Source organism: Hypoxylon trugodes (genome assembly GCF_022578975.1).
Source record: "Hypoxylon trugodes strain CBS 135444 unplaced genomic scaffold F4822scaffold_11, whole genome shotgun sequence".
Lineage (NCBI taxonomy): Eukaryota > Fungi > Ascomycota > Sordariomycetes > Xylariales > Hypoxylaceae > Hypoxylon > Hypoxylon trugodes.
The window spans coordinates 1449749-1469082 of NW_026250026.1; the positions used below are offsets into that span (position 1 = coordinate 1449749).

General features: G+C 46.3%; 3 protein-coding genes across 3 annotated transcripts; 2 read left to right on the forward strand and 1 right to left on the reverse strand.

The window, feature by feature from the left end:
- Positions 1-3764: 3764 nt before the first annotated feature.
- F4822DRAFT_421238 (uncharacterized protein) lies at positions 3765-5691 on the reverse strand. The gene has a single exon (XM_051459776.1). The coding sequence runs from the start codon at positions 5445-5447 to the stop codon at positions 4116-4118; it is 1332 nt and encodes a 443-aa protein (XP_051309407.1). The 5' UTR covers positions 5448-5691; the 3' UTR covers positions 3765-4115.
- Positions 5692-5977: 286 nt separating this feature from the next.
- F4822DRAFT_83365 (uncharacterized protein) lies at positions 5978-8275 on the forward strand. Its single transcript, XM_051464049.1, has 2 exons — positions 5978-6547; positions 6631-8275. The coding sequence occupies exons 1-2, from the start codon at positions 6377-6379 to the stop codon at positions 7609-7611; spliced, it is 1152 nt and encodes a 383-aa protein (XP_051309408.1). The 5' UTR covers positions 5978-6376; the 3' UTR covers positions 7612-8275.
- Positions 8276-9426: 1151 nt separating this feature from the next.
- On the forward strand, positions 9427-16888 carry F4822DRAFT_434751 (putative polyketide synthase; the record flags this gene model as incomplete). Its single annotated transcript, XM_051462063.1, has 5 exons — positions 9427-9481; positions 9564-9896; positions 9961-10297; positions 10396-11429; positions 11508-16888. The coding sequence occupies 5 exons, from the start codon at positions 9427-9429 to the stop codon at positions 16886-16888; spliced, it is 7140 nt and encodes a 2379-aa protein (XP_051309409.1).
- Positions 16889-19334: the final 2446 nt, after the last annotated feature.

A 19334-nucleotide genomic window follows, 5' to 3' on the forward strand; every position in this document is an offset into this window, starting at 1 on the left:
AGATTGTGGAGAGCGGTACGAAATGGGCGATCAATCTACCGTGCGGTGCCGATATTGCTCAGACATGGCGCTAATGTGGGGGTTAGGGGCCATACGGGAGATGCTATTGCGTGATATACGATCCTACATATACTGGTCTAGAATGAAGCATATCTCGCAATTTTTATTCTATCTTGTCGATTGCAATTAAGATGGCCTGACGTGAAGTCGGATTAGAGAGCGTACCTGGATATAGTGTCTATGGGGCTAAAATAATTGTTACATCTACCACACCTGTTTATATGCCTGGAACTCTCTTCCGTGGCATCCGCTTCCTACCGATGCACTTCCTACATTAACAAAATACCAAATGAAACTCTTCTATGCATTACTGGGAGGCTGGTCTATGGACGAACACGTGCGATGGAGATACCATCCGGACACCCATGGTACCATGGTTTGATGACGACTCGAACCAGTAATCGTAACAGCTCAGGTCTCATTCTGTGCCGCAGGGGACCCATAAGCGTTACACCGGGTTGGCGTGACGCTGTAATTTCCAAATTGTTACCCTGTGGATATGAACGATCAGGGATCGGTTCATTTTTCGCATTGGATCCAAAAGAACAACGCAGGAGGTTATCAAAGTCGATTTTGATCACGAATCTTGCTCCAGAACGTGTGATATCTCCTATCCCGATATTACGTGCAGTCTGACATTTTTTTGTGCTTTGTTTCGACAGTTGCGCGCGGGCGCGTCTGTGTGCTGACAGGGTAAAAACGTGGCCTCGCGGCCTGTCTGGGTACCCCTGAGAGCTACGCGATCTACGATCAGCAGATAGCCGGGCGTATGGATTTGTTGACGGGTGGGGCAACGTATCCATTGTCTGTGTATACGTACTAGGTCTAGGTTGTATGTATGCCTGCAAGGTAGGCATCCCGACACCAATGCCGTAATACCCTGTAGGCCTCTCTTATCTTCGTAGCTCACAATTCGCACTACAGTTTACCCCTCAGCATGACTAGGATTCCCCCACGATTCTCGATTCTATCCAGTGTTGATACTCAGGAGTAAAAAGCAACCCCAACGGAAATCTTTCCGCTTAGGATTGAAGAAAGTAATATTACATTCTTCAATACTACTTCTTGTTAGTAGGATTTTGAACAATCAAACTCGTGGTGCCGAAGCAACATTGCGTTCGAGACGTTTCGAGCCATGTGTTCCCCTATCGGATTAATGCTGATCCTTTGGCTTGATATGGAGTTTGGACGAAGGGTATCATCCCTCAACGAGGATTTCGTGTCTTGCTGTCGTAACATATGCCATAAGGGGCTGGGTTGTTGGGTTTTATCAGTTCTAATGGGGGGTATATGGGGGTGCCTTAATTATTGCACCATCCGGGTTTCGTAACAAAACCAAGGACAATTATTTCGATCATGATAGGGATCACCAGGAACCAGCTTCCATACCTACCTAGGCAAGAGCTTCGGAATCCCATGTCTCCGTAAAATACATTTGCTCAAAAGTACCAAGGAGATACCCTTCCTGTTCGGGGTAGCCGACGGTCTACTGTCGTAATTGTACTACCACTCTTTTTTCGGGTATTTTCGGTCATTTTTGTAGGTCCCTAATGAGCCGACGCATGATGGCGGTTTCGTAGGCGAAAGGAAGGGAAGAGAAGTTCTGAAGCAATGAAGACAAGAGAGTAAATTGAGATTGTGTTGTAGTTTATTGAATTTAAACTAACAATAGAGAATTGGCAAAGAATGAAGTTGAGATGAAGCCTAACAAGAGCCAATCGGGTACACTGGCATTGCTCAATCCAATTTTCTTTTAGGGGTAATGGGACCAACAACTCTCGGTGTCCACTTTCAGCTGATTTATCGCAATGATTCAGCGCGGTAAAGCCCACTAAAAGGGAAGAGTTTAGTAATGTACCTAGGTAGTGAACAAGCACAGTTGGAAAAGAAATGTTATACATCCAATTGGTTACGATTTCAACAAATGTCTATGCAGTTGGTAACCCCTTGTATTCACCATTCAGATTAACTTCTTATGTCTTTTTAAACTTCTTACCGCTAGTACGTAGGGCTTAGTTTGGATAATTAGCAGGATGAATTCTTGATAACTGCCGACTTGTTATTTTATACAGCTGTGGTAGTGATGGGAAACTTCATTCTCGATCGCCATAGAGATACATGCTAATTTTATGCATTTTATGACTCCAGAATAATTCAACCATGGCTGGTGAGTACACGGGTTCCATATAAATAATACTCTATGTTCAACCGAGGTTCTGACATAAACACACCGCTGCTAATTACCAAGTCAAATTAACTTCAATCATCACAATAACATTTTTACGACAGAACCTCTATATAGCCTATGGTTATGAAGGGTCCTGGATTCTGATTGGCTTTCGTAACAAACAAGAGACTCTGCCTGTACCAACAAACACAGTGGAATAGTGTCTTGAGTTGCGCGGCTTAGCTTGATTGGCCCCCTTTTTAATACGCCTCATGCTCACGGTACTCACCGTCTTCAAGTGCCCACATGAGGCTCATCTTTGAACTTTGAAGAAATTGAAGATTCCAATTATGTGGAAAATGGTCTGTTCACAGACATTGTTGAATATGTATAAAGGTTCATTGATGTGGTGCTTTCTTAATAGCTTCTCAAGTCAATCGTGACAACAGCTTCAATATCTCATACAATATCAACACCACTACTCATACCAACTCTCAAACCATAAATATCTCAAAATGAAGTTCTTCGCTACCTTGTGCCTTGTTGCAGCCTTCGTTGCCAACGCTTCAGCAGCAGAATGCAACCCTGACGACCGCAAGTCCTGTTACGATCAAGGCTCTCCTTTCCCTTGCATCAACGATACCGTGAGTTTGACTAAATTAGGCAATGAGGCCGCTGTTGGAACGTTGCTAATACATACCAAAGGTCTGCCAAACCGGATGCAAGCTGCTGACATACTCTAACGGCCGGAACGTTGGCGTAAGTTCTAACACGAAATGTGCAACCCAAGAATTCAAGGAGGGAGGCTAATTCAAATTTGCAGACCGCTGGTTGCTTTTAGATACACTCCGGATGCGAGGAAGGGAATCAGTTGAGAAGGAATGTTGGTGTCTATGATTTTACTTCGTGCTTTACCTGTGGCTCTTAACGAGTGATAATAGGTATTATAGAATTTATTGATATTAGGTTATTTATAAATTGGAAGAAGCCTATTTTGTCAAATTTAGGTACTCAACCGAAAATGGTTGTATCTTGCCACATGATGTGAGGCATATTATACCATGAATCCCGTCTATCTAAAAATCATATCATAAATATCGTTTAGAATTTGTCGTCTGACTATCGTTATGAGAATGGGAGACACGTGACTGGGCTCTCTCGGTCAATGTAAATCCCATAAAATCCAATACTTGTTCGATATTCCTTTGAAATTGGATGGCACACCAAAATCCCTCTCTTTGGCTCTCTTTACGATGAAAACATTTCGGGAATGTGTTGCGTCCTGCATTGATGAAGCTATAGTTGTGAGAGGGCACTATCATATCCCAATCTAAGGGATTGAATGACAAATGCTTCCTTTATTCCCTTATTCTAGACCCGACCCCAAATGGTTCACACCAACTTTGGCTGCTTTAACAAGGGGTTGCTGAAGAAAAGTTCTAACGATCCTTTTGCTCCTTATCGGAACCGGGTAGGAGCAATAACCTAATGGGTGCAGTGCATTAAAAGTGCAAAAAAAGAATATTACTCTTTTAGGTAGACTAAAATATCATTTATTTATTCATATTAATCTAGGACGTCAATTTTGACTCGCTGGATTCTAGGCTGACAACCAAGCCGCTAGAGGGCTTGGGCATCAGGACTTTTACACTTAGCCTGAATTTGTAGTAACTCAGCTGAATGCAGGCCTAACTAGGGAGAACAAAAATAACAACAAATTGTATAAGGAAATCGACGTCTATTCCCAACGAGTAGGTAAAGCTAATATCTAACTAGCTAGTTTAAAGAGCCATTTTCCTAGTAAACCCCGTTTACTGGTAATAACCGTTTAATCTTGAAACTCCCTTTTGGCTTCTACCTAAGCACGCGGTGGTAAACTTTTCCCGATCTACGCCAGTAGTTCTTCGATGAGGGTTGACTGAATGTCTTCTAAGTACTTCTGGATCTTCTCTGGCTCCTCATATGCATCGTTGAAGCTGTATACTAGTCTCAACTGGTCTCGGAAGGTGTAGAAAAAGTACATGCTCATTCCCATAACGACATCGACGCCCATCTTGATGTCCTTGACCTTGATTCCGTTGCCGTACTCTTGTTGCATGAAGCGCTCGGCAATTCCAAGACTGCTGATTAAAGCGTCCTTGGAAATCGGGTTGGCGAGGAATTCGGGAGTTTGAACTGCACCACATAGTACGCGTGTGAAGTATCCGACGAGCTCGAGCGTTTCGGGCTTGCCCTTGAAGGATGTCTGATAATACTCCTGTAGCGATTTGGCGATATCCCAGAACGAAGCTGGCGTGGCAATCTTATAAGGGAGAGGCGTGTAGTATACCGATACCGCATATTTGCTGGAGTTATACGGCGCTGGTAAATAGGGGCGAAGGTTAAACTGATTCGCCGTCACGTATTCCGTAAGCTTGGAATTGGGGTCCGCATGTTTGGTAATGGTGGTGATGTATGCGGCGTGGACAGCAGAGGTTACTGTGATATTTTTGTCTTTGCATGCCTTGATGATAGCCTCGGTGGTCTTGGTCGGGAATACCAACTCAGTGTTCTTGCATTTACCCGATGGTACTGCACCAAGTTTTGAGACGGGACCAATACCAGGAACACTGCCTGCCCAGGTCATGAAAAGCGCCGTCGCTTTGTCGCTTTGTTCTTGAGTAGGCTGCTCGGGGTGTCCAAGTGTCTCTTCTATGATAGGAGCGAGTCTAGCTGGCTCGTCGCCGAATGTCAACTCCTGGATAGGGGAAGACAGGGCATTGAGGAAGCTGTGCCAAAATAATAGTACGCCAGTACCGTCAATAGTGTGGTGGTGACCACGGAAGACGAGTTCAGAGGATTTAGGTACGTAGTATAGCGACGCCTGTTTGATAGGAGAGACAGACTGATACAGTTCCTCGGCATCGGATGCCTGGGACACGATGAAGGTCTTTGCTAACCATTGTTCCAATGCTTGTTCATCTGGAACTTCATACACCTTCTTCATGCCCTCAATTGTTGTGGCAACCAGGGGTTGCTCGTAACGGATCTGTTTCCAGGCATGCTTAAGCTTCGACTCTACGTCGGAGAAGTTGGTTTCCAGCTTAAGCTTGGAGAAGAGGATGTAATGCTCGCGGCCATCACACAAGCTAGAAGAGATATTCTCCGTGACGACGAAGTAACCTTCCAGGCCATTTACTGGGCGCTCCCAGCGATTATCTGACACCTTCGTCCATACCATTTTCGCGATTTACAAAGTCTTGGCGGGGTATTGAAAGAATAGGGGATTTTGGGGACCTCTTGGGAGTCTTTCAACCAAATTGGTGAGATCAGCTTTCACTAAAGTCTTAGGGAGCCAAAAAGTAGGTTAATAAATTCGAACAAATCCGTTCACATTAGCGGAAGGATTCGGCTCAAGCGCTTACATTAATCTACTGATTATAATGATTAATCAGGTATAACTCGTAATCCCTGGCATCCCTGGCGCTGCGGGGGATGCTGACTTGCAGGTACTAAAAACGCCCAAAATAGGTACACCTACGACACCAGTTTCCTATTTATCGTGGCTTTGTCGTACTAGGGTCCCGGTTTAGGGCGCGTAACGTACCTATAGGGTAAGGCTTGGTGCCTATCAACGGCCGCTTCTAAAGTGGGCATTCCGCCTATCCCACCGTAACACAGCATCAAAGATCATCGGCCGTCCTATCGTTAGCAATATGCATGTGGATTACCTAACTAAGAAGGTCTGCAACCATTACCAGTTGCAGAAGAGGTTTTAAACCGACTTTGGTATCCTGCATCCTGCAGGAATCCCATTAACCAACGGTAGCAGCTGCTGCAACAGTAGCAGCAGAAGTCTTGTTCTAGTAAATGCAACCCAATACCGTCTACGAATCAAATAATATCTTGAGACCGGTAAGATCTCACGTCAGGACATCAATATGCGTGCACACCTGGCATAAGCCCACAAAAATTCCTCGTTCTTTTATTCTTTTCTTCTTCCTGTGTTCCCAACAACCTCCATTCCGATCTATCTATCTTGCATTTTGACCTGTCTTGATCTGTCGTGAAGAAGGATCCTGCTTGTATATATGGCACCGCTGTATTACTAACCTGCAGGCAAAATCATACCTTTCTGTTCTTCATCGAAACCTCGGCCTTGTCAGTAAAATGGCGTTCGAAGAAGTGCCGCCGGGAACTCCTGACCGAAGGTCGGGCCTCTTGGCTATGTGCGTTATCCTGATGGTCTTGACGATCACTGCAACCGTTGTCCGTGTTATATCGAAATTTATCGTGAAGCAATATTGGTGGTGGGATGACTTCTTTGCTCTTCTCTCGTTGGTGAGTGCATCGAATGCGCAGCGTTGCAACACGCAGAGTGCAACCCTGAGTATGCGCATCTTTCATGCTGATGACGACAATAGCCTATTCAAATCACTTTACTCTCAATCATTTTGGCCTGGAGAAACATTGGTCTGGGACTGCACGCCGAGATAGTGTTGGGTGAAAACCCCCTATATCTCATCCAGGGCGCAAAATACCTCTATATCGCCATCTTCTTTTTCGATAGCTCCATAACGTTCCCTAAGCTATCCGCCTTGTTCTTCTACGCCCGAGTCTTCCGTTCCAACAATCGAACATTCAAGATTCATCTCTGGGTTGTTGGCTGCCTCGTGTCAGGATGGTTGGTTTCGGCTTACTTTTCAACCATCTTCCAGTGCACGCCAATTGAGAAGGCATGGAATTCGCTACTGCCGGGACATTGCATTGATACTTTCGGGTGGTATTTGGCCACAGCCGCCATTTCGGTGGCCGTGGATTTCTACATCCTGCTCCTCCCGGTACCGATGATCTGGGCGCTTAAAATCAGCTTGCGACGTCGTTTGTGGTTGCTAGGCGCCTTTTTCCTGGCTTACTCCGTCATTGTGCTCTCTATAGGCCGAATGATCTCAACAATCAACCTGATTCCCAACCTCGCTAAGGACTTGACGTGGAACATGCCTCTATACCTCTACTGGGCTTGTTTGGAGGGTTCCATTTCGCTTATCAGTATCAGCGTACCCAACATGGTCGGTCTCATCAAAATGCTTGCGGGGCCTCGATGGCCCGGCCTCAACAGCCGGAGTAGTCACAAGAAATACTCCGATCCGGAATCCTTGAACCAAGGTGCACTGGCGGGTGTGCATGGAAAGCAGCCCGGAAACGACAGTGGCTTCGAGCGACTGCACAGCAGCGATCGCTCGTTTACGAATCCGCGGGGGCTAGAAGCAGCAGACGACAAGGGCCTAGGCAACGAAGCCGCGATATCGCTGGGAAGAATCCACGTGCGGACACATATTAGTGTGTCGAGCAGATCGGTGCCCGAAACGGATATACCAACCGACACATACCACAACCACATATAAAAAAAATTACGAATCACGATATCCATACATGTAGATAACGCACGACAACACAATTGATGTTGTACGTGGTGCTGGCTCGCTTTTCGCCCGTCGCATCGCAGCGCATCGCATCGCATCGCAGCGGACAACGCGTCGAATCCTTCGAGTGCGACGCAATAATAAAGGGGAAAAAATCCGGAAAAAAGGGAAAGAAGAGAGTATTAGCGGAATACTATTAGGGGAAAATCTCATAGTGCTAATAGGAATCGAACCTATCTCCACTAATACTCCACCGCGGGCAAAAGATTCCATAGCAGAGAGCACTTTTAACACACCTAGGTACATATATCCCGAAGCACTTCTAATTGATGATTATACGGAGAAATCCTATATACATCATGGAAGCAAGCTGATTGTAAATTAATGTTTATAATTTACCTTTTCCTACCTTGTTAGTTACACAAGAGTATACTATACACTATTGTGTATGTCCTGTATATAATATATCAATTAGCATGTGTCAGAACCAACTACTTAGTAGCTTAGTTTACGAGTTACCTAGGTAGTTACCAAGGTACTTTCCCTTACATGAACTGACATGAACTCATATGCAACACAAAAAAACCGTTAGAAAGCCGTTAGACTAGTGGATACTAGTGTACGTAGGGGGTCGGATGTACCTCGGGGGTAACTATCTATTAATGCCTGTATCCCCTATTTATTACGTAGCAACCCGAAGGATCCAATGCAACCGACTTGAAATATTAGTTGTTCAGCACTACTTATTGCGTATAGCTACCCAGTAATACGTAAATTGCAATTGACCAACGATGAATACACACCAAGAAATAGTTATGTCGTAGTCTTCCTTTTATTTGTTACCATTTCTTACCTAAGTTAATCTAAAATGCTACTGATCAACTAACGGCTAACCTAAGACTCGGGTACCTTAATGCATATGATATTTCAATCTTAACAACATTAAGCTTAAACCCCCACTCGGCTTTCAACTCTCTTAAGGTTGCGGCCCGGACACTTTACTCATTTTCGGTAGTTTTTTAACTCTATCAAGGTTTAATCAACTTACCGTGGGGGCCGTAAATAAATACTACGTATTTATGCAGTTTAAATGGCACCGTTAACCCCCCGGCGTCGCCGCTCGACCCTCCAGTGCCCCCCTGTGCTGAATATCTATGTAGCATCTAAGTGGCAACTAGCTACATATATGTAATCTAGGTATGATAGATAGCTAAACTTGGCGCGTTAATAACACCCTACCTCCTCGCCAAATTTATTCTCTTTAAGCCTCTATCCCCTATTCGATGTCCCTATCCCTACTTATCCATACCCTTAGCCATGTTCCTCTACTACCTCAGTACATAACTCGGTAGGACCCGAAAACGGTATCGGTGGCCTCGAAAAAATCGAACGGTTCTACCACCAATCATCAGCATGGAACGCCGCATACATACATGGCTACCTACCTAGGTATACATGGGAGTTAAGGTGGTTCTGATCTTACGTACTACCTAACGATCCTTTACTGGACTTAACCGTATAGCCAATGCCAGAAAGGATTTCCCTTGCTTGCGATAGGTATCATTTGTCCCCGCTTTGGACCTTACGTAGGAATTTCTTGAATCCTAATGAAATCACTCTATCGGATGAGCTTATATTATCGGTCTTTGTGGATTGACAAATACCTACATATATCTCGATATCTCATGTCTGAGTCAACTCCAGCACTACTGCTGGGTTCTGTAGCCCTCCCAGTAGCATTGCCGCTGCCCCATAGATTGAAGTTGCTGTGAGACAACCTCTTCATCTTCATAAGACATGTCTAGAAGCACGGATCCCACACAATTCGAGCCAATTGCCATTGTTGGCATAGGTATGAGATTTGCTTGCTCTTAACGCGAAAAAAAAAAACGGGCGCTGTTTAGATTGCTGATTTTTTTTTCTGACGACAATAGGCTGTCGACTACCTGGCAGTATTTCCCACCCTTCACAACTATGGAAATTCCTAGAAGAAGGGCGCTCTGCAAACGGGAAATTGCCCAAGGGCCGCTTTAATATCGATAGCTACCATGGTGATAAAGATCAACCATCTACCACAGTGGCGGATGGTGGGTATTTCATCCAAGAAGACATCAGGGCTTTCGACAACCAATTCTTCGGCATTAATAATCGGGAAGCCTCCGCGATGGACCCACAACAGCGAAAGCTGCTTGAAGTTGTCTATGAAAGTTTTGAGAGTGCCGGTATCTCATTAGATGACGTTTCAGGTGCCAATACCGGTTGCTATGGTATGCGATCATGATGATAATTTGTCTACTTGCGCGTGAACTTTTGTGTTGATTGTTAAAATAGTCGCCTCCTTCACACCAGATTTCATTGCCTTGCAAACCAAGGATGTTGAAAGCTTAACCAGATACAGCCAGATTGGCATGGGCACAACCATACTGGCAAACCGGATAAGCCATGTTTTCAATTTGAAGGGGCCCAGTTGTGTGCTTGATACCGCTTGCTCATCATCATTCTATGCGCTCCACGCTGCCTGCTCGGCCTTATTAGCAGACGAGTGCGACTCTGCCGTTGTGGCAGGTGTAAATCTCATTCAGGCTCCAGAATTGCATGTTGCCATTTCGCAAGCCGGTGTAATTTCTTCATCTTCCACATGTCACACATTTGACGCCAGCGCCGATGGGTAAGTCCTAGAATCCAATAATCCCAAAGAAAAAAAAATATTATTCCCGGGAATATTACGAGGATAGGGTATTAGCTAATACGTCAGCTGACATCCAGCTACGGTCGGGCAGATGGGATTAATGCCATCTTTATTAAACGATTGGTCGATGCCGTTCGCGACGGTGACCCGATTAGGTCAGTCATACGTTCTATTGCCGTGAACAGCAATGGACACACACCCGGCATTACGCAACCGAGTATCGATGGACAGGAAGCTGTCATTCGCAAAGCATACTCGAGAGCCAGACTAAACCCAGCTGATACGTCGTACGTCGAAACTCACGGTACCGGCACTGCCGTGGGTGATCCGATAGAGGTCGAGGCTCTCTCTCGAGTATTCCGAAAGGACAAGAGAAATGAACCCCTCCTTCTCGGAGCGGTGAAGACGAATTTGGGCCATAGCGAAGGCGCCAGTGGCTTGACTAGCATTATCAAATCAACTCTCGCCCTTGAAAAAGGCCTCATCCCCGCCACCATCGGATTCAAGCAATTAAATCCGAAGATCCGAATTGAAGATTGGGGAGTCGAGATCGTGACGCAAACAATTCCATTACCCACCAAAGGTCACGGTATACGCCGGATAAGTGTAAATTCTTTCGGTTACGGTGGTGCCAATGCTCACTGCATTCTCGATTCAGCTGAACCGATCAGCAGTGAAATCTTCACCAATGGCACCAAAGTCAACGGGCATGTAAACGGCAATAATGTTAATGGTACCAATGTCAATGGTAACGGTATTTACGGTAAACAAATTAACGGTAATGGTAAAGTAAATGGTAATGCTACTGAGCCTGAGACAACCTCGGGCCCGAGCTATCTTCTTCCATTCTCCGCAAGCAGCCTTCCGTCGCTGCATGGGAGAGTCGAGGGGTTACGTGAGCTGGATTTAAAATCCGTTTCAATTACGGATTTGGCCTACACTCTCGGAGAGCGTCGCACACATCTACCTGTACGAGGGTACGTCATCGCAAAGGAGGATACCCTGGCTGAAGACATCAATCTTGACAATCTCCGTGTCCCGAACTCGGATGATAGTCATGGAGAAGGAAAACTTGCATTTGTCTTCACGGGACAAGGGGCACAATGGAAAGGTATGAGGCTCGGTTTTCTAGAATGCATCCACACACACCTCATCCGATGAACACATGAGACTAACAAAATTTTTCCAGGTATGGGTCGAGAGCTGATGCGATTTGACACGTTTTTACGTACCATCCATCAATTAGACGATTGGTTATCCGCTCTCCCGCATCCTCCGTCCTGGAAGATATACGATGTTCTGACCGATGTTTCGGAATCGTCTCAGATCGACCAGGCGGAATTTGCGCAGCCCATAACGACGGCTGTGCAAGTTGCAATCGTTAACTTACTGCGGGACTGGTCGATTACTCCTTATACAACTGTAGGCCATTCCTCAGGAGAAATTGGCGCCGCATATGCAGCAGGATTACTCGATGCCCGACAGGCGATTATTATCGCTTATTACCGGGGTTACATCGTCACCAAGTCAACCTCCGTTGGATCTATGGCTGCGATCGGTCTTGGCCGCGAAACCACCGATAACCGCATAACTAAGCTAGGTCTTAGTGACAAGGTCAAAGTCGCATGTGTCAACTCCCCTGAAAGCGTTACTATCAGTGGTGATAGTGACGATGTCCACACCGTTTTCGCCTCGCTGCAAGGAGATGGAGTTTTCGCGCGAAAACTAAGAACTGATGGCAAGGCCTACCACTCCCACCATATGGCTGCCGTTGGCCAGGCATATGAAGATCTCCTGGAGGAGGCTTGGGGCGAGTCTGTTCAGAGCACTAATTCTGAACGCGCGCGAATGTTTTCAACGGTGATAGCCCAAGAGATTACTGAAAAGCATGTCCGCACGTCGTCGTACTGGCGTAAGAACCTGGAATCCCCAGTTCTCTTCAGCGAGGGTCTCGAAGGAATTTCCAATATGAGCGAACATCTGACGTTCGTTGAAGTCGGACCCCACGCGACGCTTAAGATGCCAATCATGACCACCTTAGGGAAGTCTACTTCTTACGGTGCAACGCTTACTAGAGGTCAAGATTCATCAGTTTCCCTCCTAAGTCTTATTGGTAATTTATACGCCCAGGGATTTAAGATTGGCTTTTCCGCGCTCAACAAAGCCTCTAGGAAGCATGGCGTCAAACCCAAGGTCTTACATGATTTGCCTAGCTACAGATGGCATTATGAGGAGCCGTTGTGGGCCGAATCTCGCGTCAGCCGCGAAGGACGATTCCGCAGGTACCCCCGGCACGAACTTCTAGGTAGTGAAGTACCGGGTGGTAACAAGACAACTTTCGCCTGGCGTAATATACTGCAACTAGATAGTGTGCCATGGCTTCGGGACCACAAACTTGGCGAGACGATCGTCTTTCCTGCCGCAGGTTATATGACGATGGCTATAGAAGCCTTGCTACAGACACTACCGGCCGATACACCTGCGACTGCCCCGTCAGTCGTACTTCGTCATGTAGACCTAGTCCAAGCTCTACCCTTGACCGATGAGGACTCCGTTGAGCTATACACTGAGTTGCGACCTCTTTCACTTACGAATATAAACACATCTAAAAATTGGTGGGAGTTCCAAATTTCTTCAATTTCGCACGATGTTGCAACAAACCACGTCAAGGGTTCTATCCGATTTGAGTCGGGAGACTCTGCGACAAACTTGCAATTGCCCTCATTTGATAGACGTATTGCACCTCAGTCCAAGCGCCTTTGGTATGAGAGTATGATAAGATCTGGCCTCGGGTTTGGCCCCGCATTTCAGCAAATGGATGAGATTTACATACCGGATCCTAAGGGGTCAAGGTATGCTGAAGCAAAGGCACACTCGCTAGCTCCCAAATTCCAAGGAGCTCAGTCGAAGCCTCGATATCTCGTCCACCCAACCATTCTAGACAGTCTGTTCCAAGTCGGTCTCGTTTCCTGCACCGGTGGATTCATTCACTCTATGATCGCCAAGGTACCGACGAAGATAGGACGAGCTGAAATCACCCTGAGCCCGTACGAAGAAAAAACTGGTGTAATTCGCTCTACATCCAAGGTCATTGGATTTACTGCGAACAGCCTCCACTCTGCCTTGCTAGATTCCCAACAGCGAACGGTGGCTCATTTCCACGATGTTGATATCACCACATATGTTGGTACTGAGAAGATGGAACCACGTCATCCTCTTCTCAGAGTCAGCTGGAAGCCCGATGTGGAGCAAATCAAAGATAGTGGCGCATTTTCGTCAGCGCTCGAGCATATCCTGTCGATCACAGAGTTAGGACGTTTGGGCCCACGAGCGCGTCTACTAGCTGCCCTTGATCTGATTGTGCACAAGAATACCGACGCCCACATCTTGTTCCTCTCTCATGACCATGTTCTAGCTATCTTAGCTTTGCTAGAAGTTCTTTCATCAACATCGCAATACCGACGTTTCCATAGCTTTTCGCTCGGACGCTTGACGAGCCAAGGCGAGCTTGAAGTAGCCGAAGTCCGTACCCACACCGCACCATTTGGCCTAAAATCATTGGTGTACAAGAAAGTCTCCTCCGAGGATCAGTACGGAGTTGTGGTCCTATCAGAAAACCCAGCTGAGCTCAAGTCCCTTGATAACAACACAACCAAGGACACACTATTGCTCCGAGCTATTGCATCCAACGCCAATAATGCTCCGGTTGAGGGATTTGCCGTTATCTCTTCACTCAAAGGCTCACAAAATATTCAACTTCTCAGACCATCGCACGCCTTCGCAAATGGTGTTCACCCTCCGTACAGCAATGTCATCCACGTTCGTGGGTCTCCGGCGCATCCCGTAGATGCCACGCTGAAGGATGAGCTAAGCTCAGCCCTAGGCACCTCTGTGGAACAGATTGCACTTACGGATCTAGCAGCGACAACAATACCGCCTAACACACTAGTCGTTTCCACAGCCGAGTTGGAAAACCCGATCATTGCCAGCCCTGGCCCAGAAGAGTTTGATGGAATCAAGAAAATTATCGAATATGCAGCACGAATTGTCTGGATCACTGGATCTGGTGTTCACAAGGGTTTCGATCCGAACCTCTCTGTGTTCACCGGTCTCGCGCGCGCAGTCATGACCGAACAGCCATCAACCAAAATCTTCACGCTCGAGCTAAATCCGAAGGCAGACTCCGCATCCATCGCCCACGATGTATCAGCACTCATCGATCAAGCCAAGAAACCAATCGTCGACTATGAATACCTTAAGGATGACTCTGGACTCCTGATTAGCCGAACAATTCCTGACGAGCCCATGAACCAACAATTCCGCGACCGACAAAATGCTGCCGCGTCACACTTGCCACTATCAAATGCCGGTACCGCTTCCCTGGCACTGCAAAAACCAGGTCAACTCAGCACGGCGCAATTCGTCAAGAAGCCCCACCAAGACTTGTCGACTCTAAAGGCCGACCACGTAGTAGTCAAAGTAATCTGCCTCGGTCTCAACGCCAAGGATGTGTACTCCCTCGCCGGCCGTGTTCACACGACCGAAGCATCATGCAGTTTAGAATACACAGGTCAAATCGTTGCAGTCGGTTCCGGCGTCAATGAAGTAGCTGTAGGTGACAAGGTATCCGTTATGTACCCAGGTCACTTCAGCACGTACGAGACAGTACCCGTGTGGAGTTGCGTCAAGTTGAAGGATGACGAGGATCTACGCACTTATTCCTCCGTCCTAGTCGTTTTTGCGACCGCGATTTACGCTCTGTATTACCGTTCGCATCTACAAGCCGGTGAAAGTGTTTTAATTCACTCCGCGGCTGGTGGTGTGGGTATCGCGACAATTCAAGTGGCGCAATTAATTGGCGCTGAGATATTTGCGACCGTGGGAACGGACGAGAAGAAGCAATACCTCATTGAGAATTTCGGTCTAAAAGAAAACCATATTTTCAATTCTCGCGATTCAAGCTTCGTCGCTGGAATCCATGCAGCTACGGAAGGTCGGGGTGTTGATGTCATTCTCAACTCATTAGTTGGCGAGCTCCTCCACGAAAGTTGGGAATGCTTGGCGGACTTCGGTCGTTTTGTCGAAATCGGCAAACGCGATATTCTTGATGGCGGCCGCTTGAACATGGAAGGATTTTCTCGCAGTGGTACGTTCACGGCGTTTGATCTCAGTCAATTGCCGGAATCGAAGTCCCCGGCGCACCACCGCATCCACAAGGATTTGTTAGAGCGTGTCATGGGGCTTCTACGTAGCGGCCAAGTCAAGCCTGTAACACCGCTGTCCGTCTTCAACGCCTCCGATGTGTCTTCCGCTTTCAATTACTTCAACAGCGCGAAGAGAATGGGAAAGATTGTTATCTCATTTGAGGACCAGACTCAAATGGTTCCGGTTGTGCCTGAGAAGTTCTCAACTGTCCTAGATCCGAACAAGGCTTACCTGCTCATCGGATGTTTGGGTGGTCTGGGTCGCAGTCTTTCAATGTGGATGTTGAGCCGTGGTGCACGTCAATTCGTTTTCCTAGGTCGTACAGGCACGGAGAGACCAGCAGCCAAGCGCCTTGTTGACGACCTAGAAAAGGCTGGCGCTCGCTGCGTAGTGGTCAAGGGCGATGTGACTAACCAAGAGGATGTCGAAAGAGCTGTTGCGGCCGCACCGGCTCCCTTGAGCGGTGTTGTACAAGCTGCAATGGGCTTGAATGAGGCCATCTTCAAGTACATGTCTCGAGACTTCTGGCTTAGCGGTACTAAGGCAAAGATTAGGGGTACCTGGAATATCCACAACGCGCTATCGAAACTCGGCAAAGAAAGTGAGCTTGACTTCTTTATTATGACGAGTTCTATCAACGGCAAGGTCGGAACTGCTACAGAAAGTAACTACTGTGCCGCAAACAACTTTTTGGACGTGTTTGCTCGCTACCGCCGTAGTCTCGGCTTACAAGCAATCTCCCTCGGACTCGGCATGATTTCAGAAGTCGGATATCTACACGAGAACCCACATATAGAGGACCTCCTTCTCCGTAAAGGAATCCGACCTATTACCGAAAATGAAATGCTCCAGATCTTCGACTTCTCTCTTTCCCAACCACCTACCTCGGCCCACCCGGCGGATCTGCTTTCGCACCCTCACCTCCTAACCGGTTTGGAGGTCACGGGCCTCCAAAGCAATCACAAACAGGGCTACAACGGATACTGGCAATTCCTCGACGATGCACGGTTCTCCGTCCTAACTTGCTCGCTCAAGCGCACTAGTGCCACTGGCCAAGCACAGGGCACCGGTTCGCAATCATCTGCTATTAGCGAAGCTCTCAACTCGAAGGACAAACAGGCCCTCGTAGATGCCATCAAGGACGTGATTGCCAAGAAGATGTCCAACTTAATCCTACTACCAGTTGACAAATTAAATGTCAAGACGCCCCTACCTGACTTTGGTATGGACTCCATGTTAGCAGCCGAATTACGACAGTATATTTTCGCCGCAACAAGCGTGGATGCCCCGTTCCTTACTCTGATGGACAAGAGTATGAACGTGCTTACTCTAGCCAAGATTGTGGCAGACCAGCTATTAGAGTAATAGAATGGGATATTTTCTCTGTACGAATTTTCATATGAACATTTTTGCTATTATATATTGGATTTTTCACATACGTTCAATTTGTTTATCTTTCATATCATATTGTATGGCGCTGTGGTCAGGAGCAATATAAATGGATTTATGTCTTGTTATAGGCAAGTAGGGTATGATTTTGGATTTTTCTTAGAGAGCGATATTAGCTACTAGTGAATGATAGTGTTACGATTATTCTTATATTTAGTCTATATATTCTATATCTACAATAATTTGGCACTTGCACCTAGCTTTTGTTACCCTAATATTAACAGAGGCTTTCATCCGACTCATTCTTCGTATAAACAAACATATTCAAGCCTCGCCATGAGCATGAGCACCTCCCATACAGTGCAGGTGCTACACTTAAAAAAAAAAAAAAAAAAAAAAAACACAAAAAACAATACTTGCACTGTTAATCAGTGTGCAAACACTACAAAATTTACAGCATATCAAACACCTACACTGTGCAATGGCTATACTAAATTCATTTTCGTTTTTTATAAATACGTTGAGTTGTATTTAATCGAGCACCTCCACTCCACCTTTCCCATTCTACATCTTCTTGTTCATCTACTCATCTACGAACACCTATCAAGATCACAAAAAAATTATCCATCAATAAACCGAAATAATTCCATGAACTATACCCAACCTTCAGCGGTTTACCAAGCGGGGCATACCAGACCTTTACACCATGTCTTTCTCCTCGCCCGACGCTATGAAGACCACCAACTCCACCACAAGCTTTCCCTTCCTCAGCTTGCCATACGAGTAGCGACTCGCGGTTTACGAGATCCTGTTCGAAGAGTGCATAGAGGATGACCAGATAGAATGCTTGAACGGCTTCGCTGGAGGCAGTCAGCTACTTCGGACTTGTAGACAGGTCCACGAGGAAGCGTCTCCAGTCCTGTACAAAAAGATTTCTATTCGACAGAGCGACTATCATTGGATTCGGTTATTCAGGAACATCGGTCCTCGTAATATATCGCATATTACGGATGTGGAAATATGGGACAGTTGCGACGAATTTAACTACGACGACGTCTGTTGTGGGGAACCGTACTTCGGATGGAAAAGGTACAGGTGGTTAGGTATATTGGAGCCGCTGAAGTACTATTCCGAAGGTGCCCAAAACATTAAAAATGTCACCATCATAGGGGAGTAAGTAATTTAGATATTCTCTTCTATCCTCCCGACTCCCTTTACCTTCAAACACCCATACTCCCCAGCCAAATCGTTCATCATTTATAAATCCCCTAAAAATGGGAATACCTCATTAAAATGGATGCTTGCTTTTGCTTTCATAGCCCATGCCACGTCGAACTCGGAACAATGAGAGCTGACCGCCTCAGATACACCCAGTGCCGCGCCTACAGGGATTTGCGATTCCTCAAAGAGATATCGGGCTTCCGCCAGGTGATGAACCTCCGCCTAAAGGGCAGGTTCGACCCCCTCTGGACCATGTTTCTCTACTGAAACCTCGATTTCATAGTTAGAAGAGACGGATACATGGAGAAGAACGAATGCGAGTATAAAAGGGTTACGTGGCACGAAAGCGACGTGATGTTGGTGAACCCAAGACATCACCTCCATAATAAAAACCTATGTATGACAGGATACACAGAGTCGAAACTGATCGACGAGGTCTACGATAAGGATAGGGAGCCAGATTGCGCCGCTGGAGAGGAAGAGGATTGGGATGACTGAGGAATGGAATCATAGAAAATTAAGACATAAATGATTTCCCAAGGGACGAAGAACATCATCCATCTCCATTGAAGTTAACGTGACACCTTCGTGATTCTTACGTGTAATAGCCATCCCACTAGGGTTGGATGATACATACGACTATTTCCTTCGTAAGTACCTAGGTAGGCGAACTCGGAAGATGGTACCTGTTAAGTTAGAATCCTGCCACCTGCCACCTCGTACGCGCTGATACAGCCATTGACTCAGCCTTAGAAAGGGCGCGCAACGAAGTATATGTTACTATCCATATAGTCGGGTTGCAATATACGTCTCAGATTGATGCTACGCCTCATGAGCGGACTAAGATTTGCGACTTGACATTCGCGTCCGTTTCTTATGCATATGCCTGTAACTTTTCTCCAACACGATTCCTATAATTTTCCCATCCTCTCCACCCACGTGTCCATCTATAAAATCCTAAACTTCTTAAATCCTCTAAATAGTCATTCCTATTGCTCCTAAGGACCAACGAAACCTTTGGGAAAAAACAAGAAAGAAAGGAACGAAAGAAGACGGAACCTCATCGCCCTCCATGAGCTATACGTAGGCATGTAACAATCAGGCCAGTACACAAAGAAACTGAGAGCTCCACACACCAATGCTATTGCTACCACTTGAATAACAGTTGGGGGCCTCATTCAATGGTGTGGGATGGGGTATT

Bases quoted from the DNA above. Each gene is read 5' to 3' on its own strand.
- F4822DRAFT_83365 (XM_051464049.1), top strand. From the start codon at position 6,377: ATGGCGTTCGAAGAAGTGCCGCCGGGAACTCCTGACCGAAGGTCGGGC. The intron at 6,548-6,630 runs GTGAGTGCATCG...TGACGACAATAG, and splicing joins TCTTTGCTCTTCTCTCGTTG to CCTATTCAAATCACTTTACT.
- F4822DRAFT_421238 (XM_051459776.1), bottom strand. From the start codon at position 5,447: ATGGTATGGACGAAGGTGTCAGATAATCGCTGGGAGCGCCCAGTAAAT.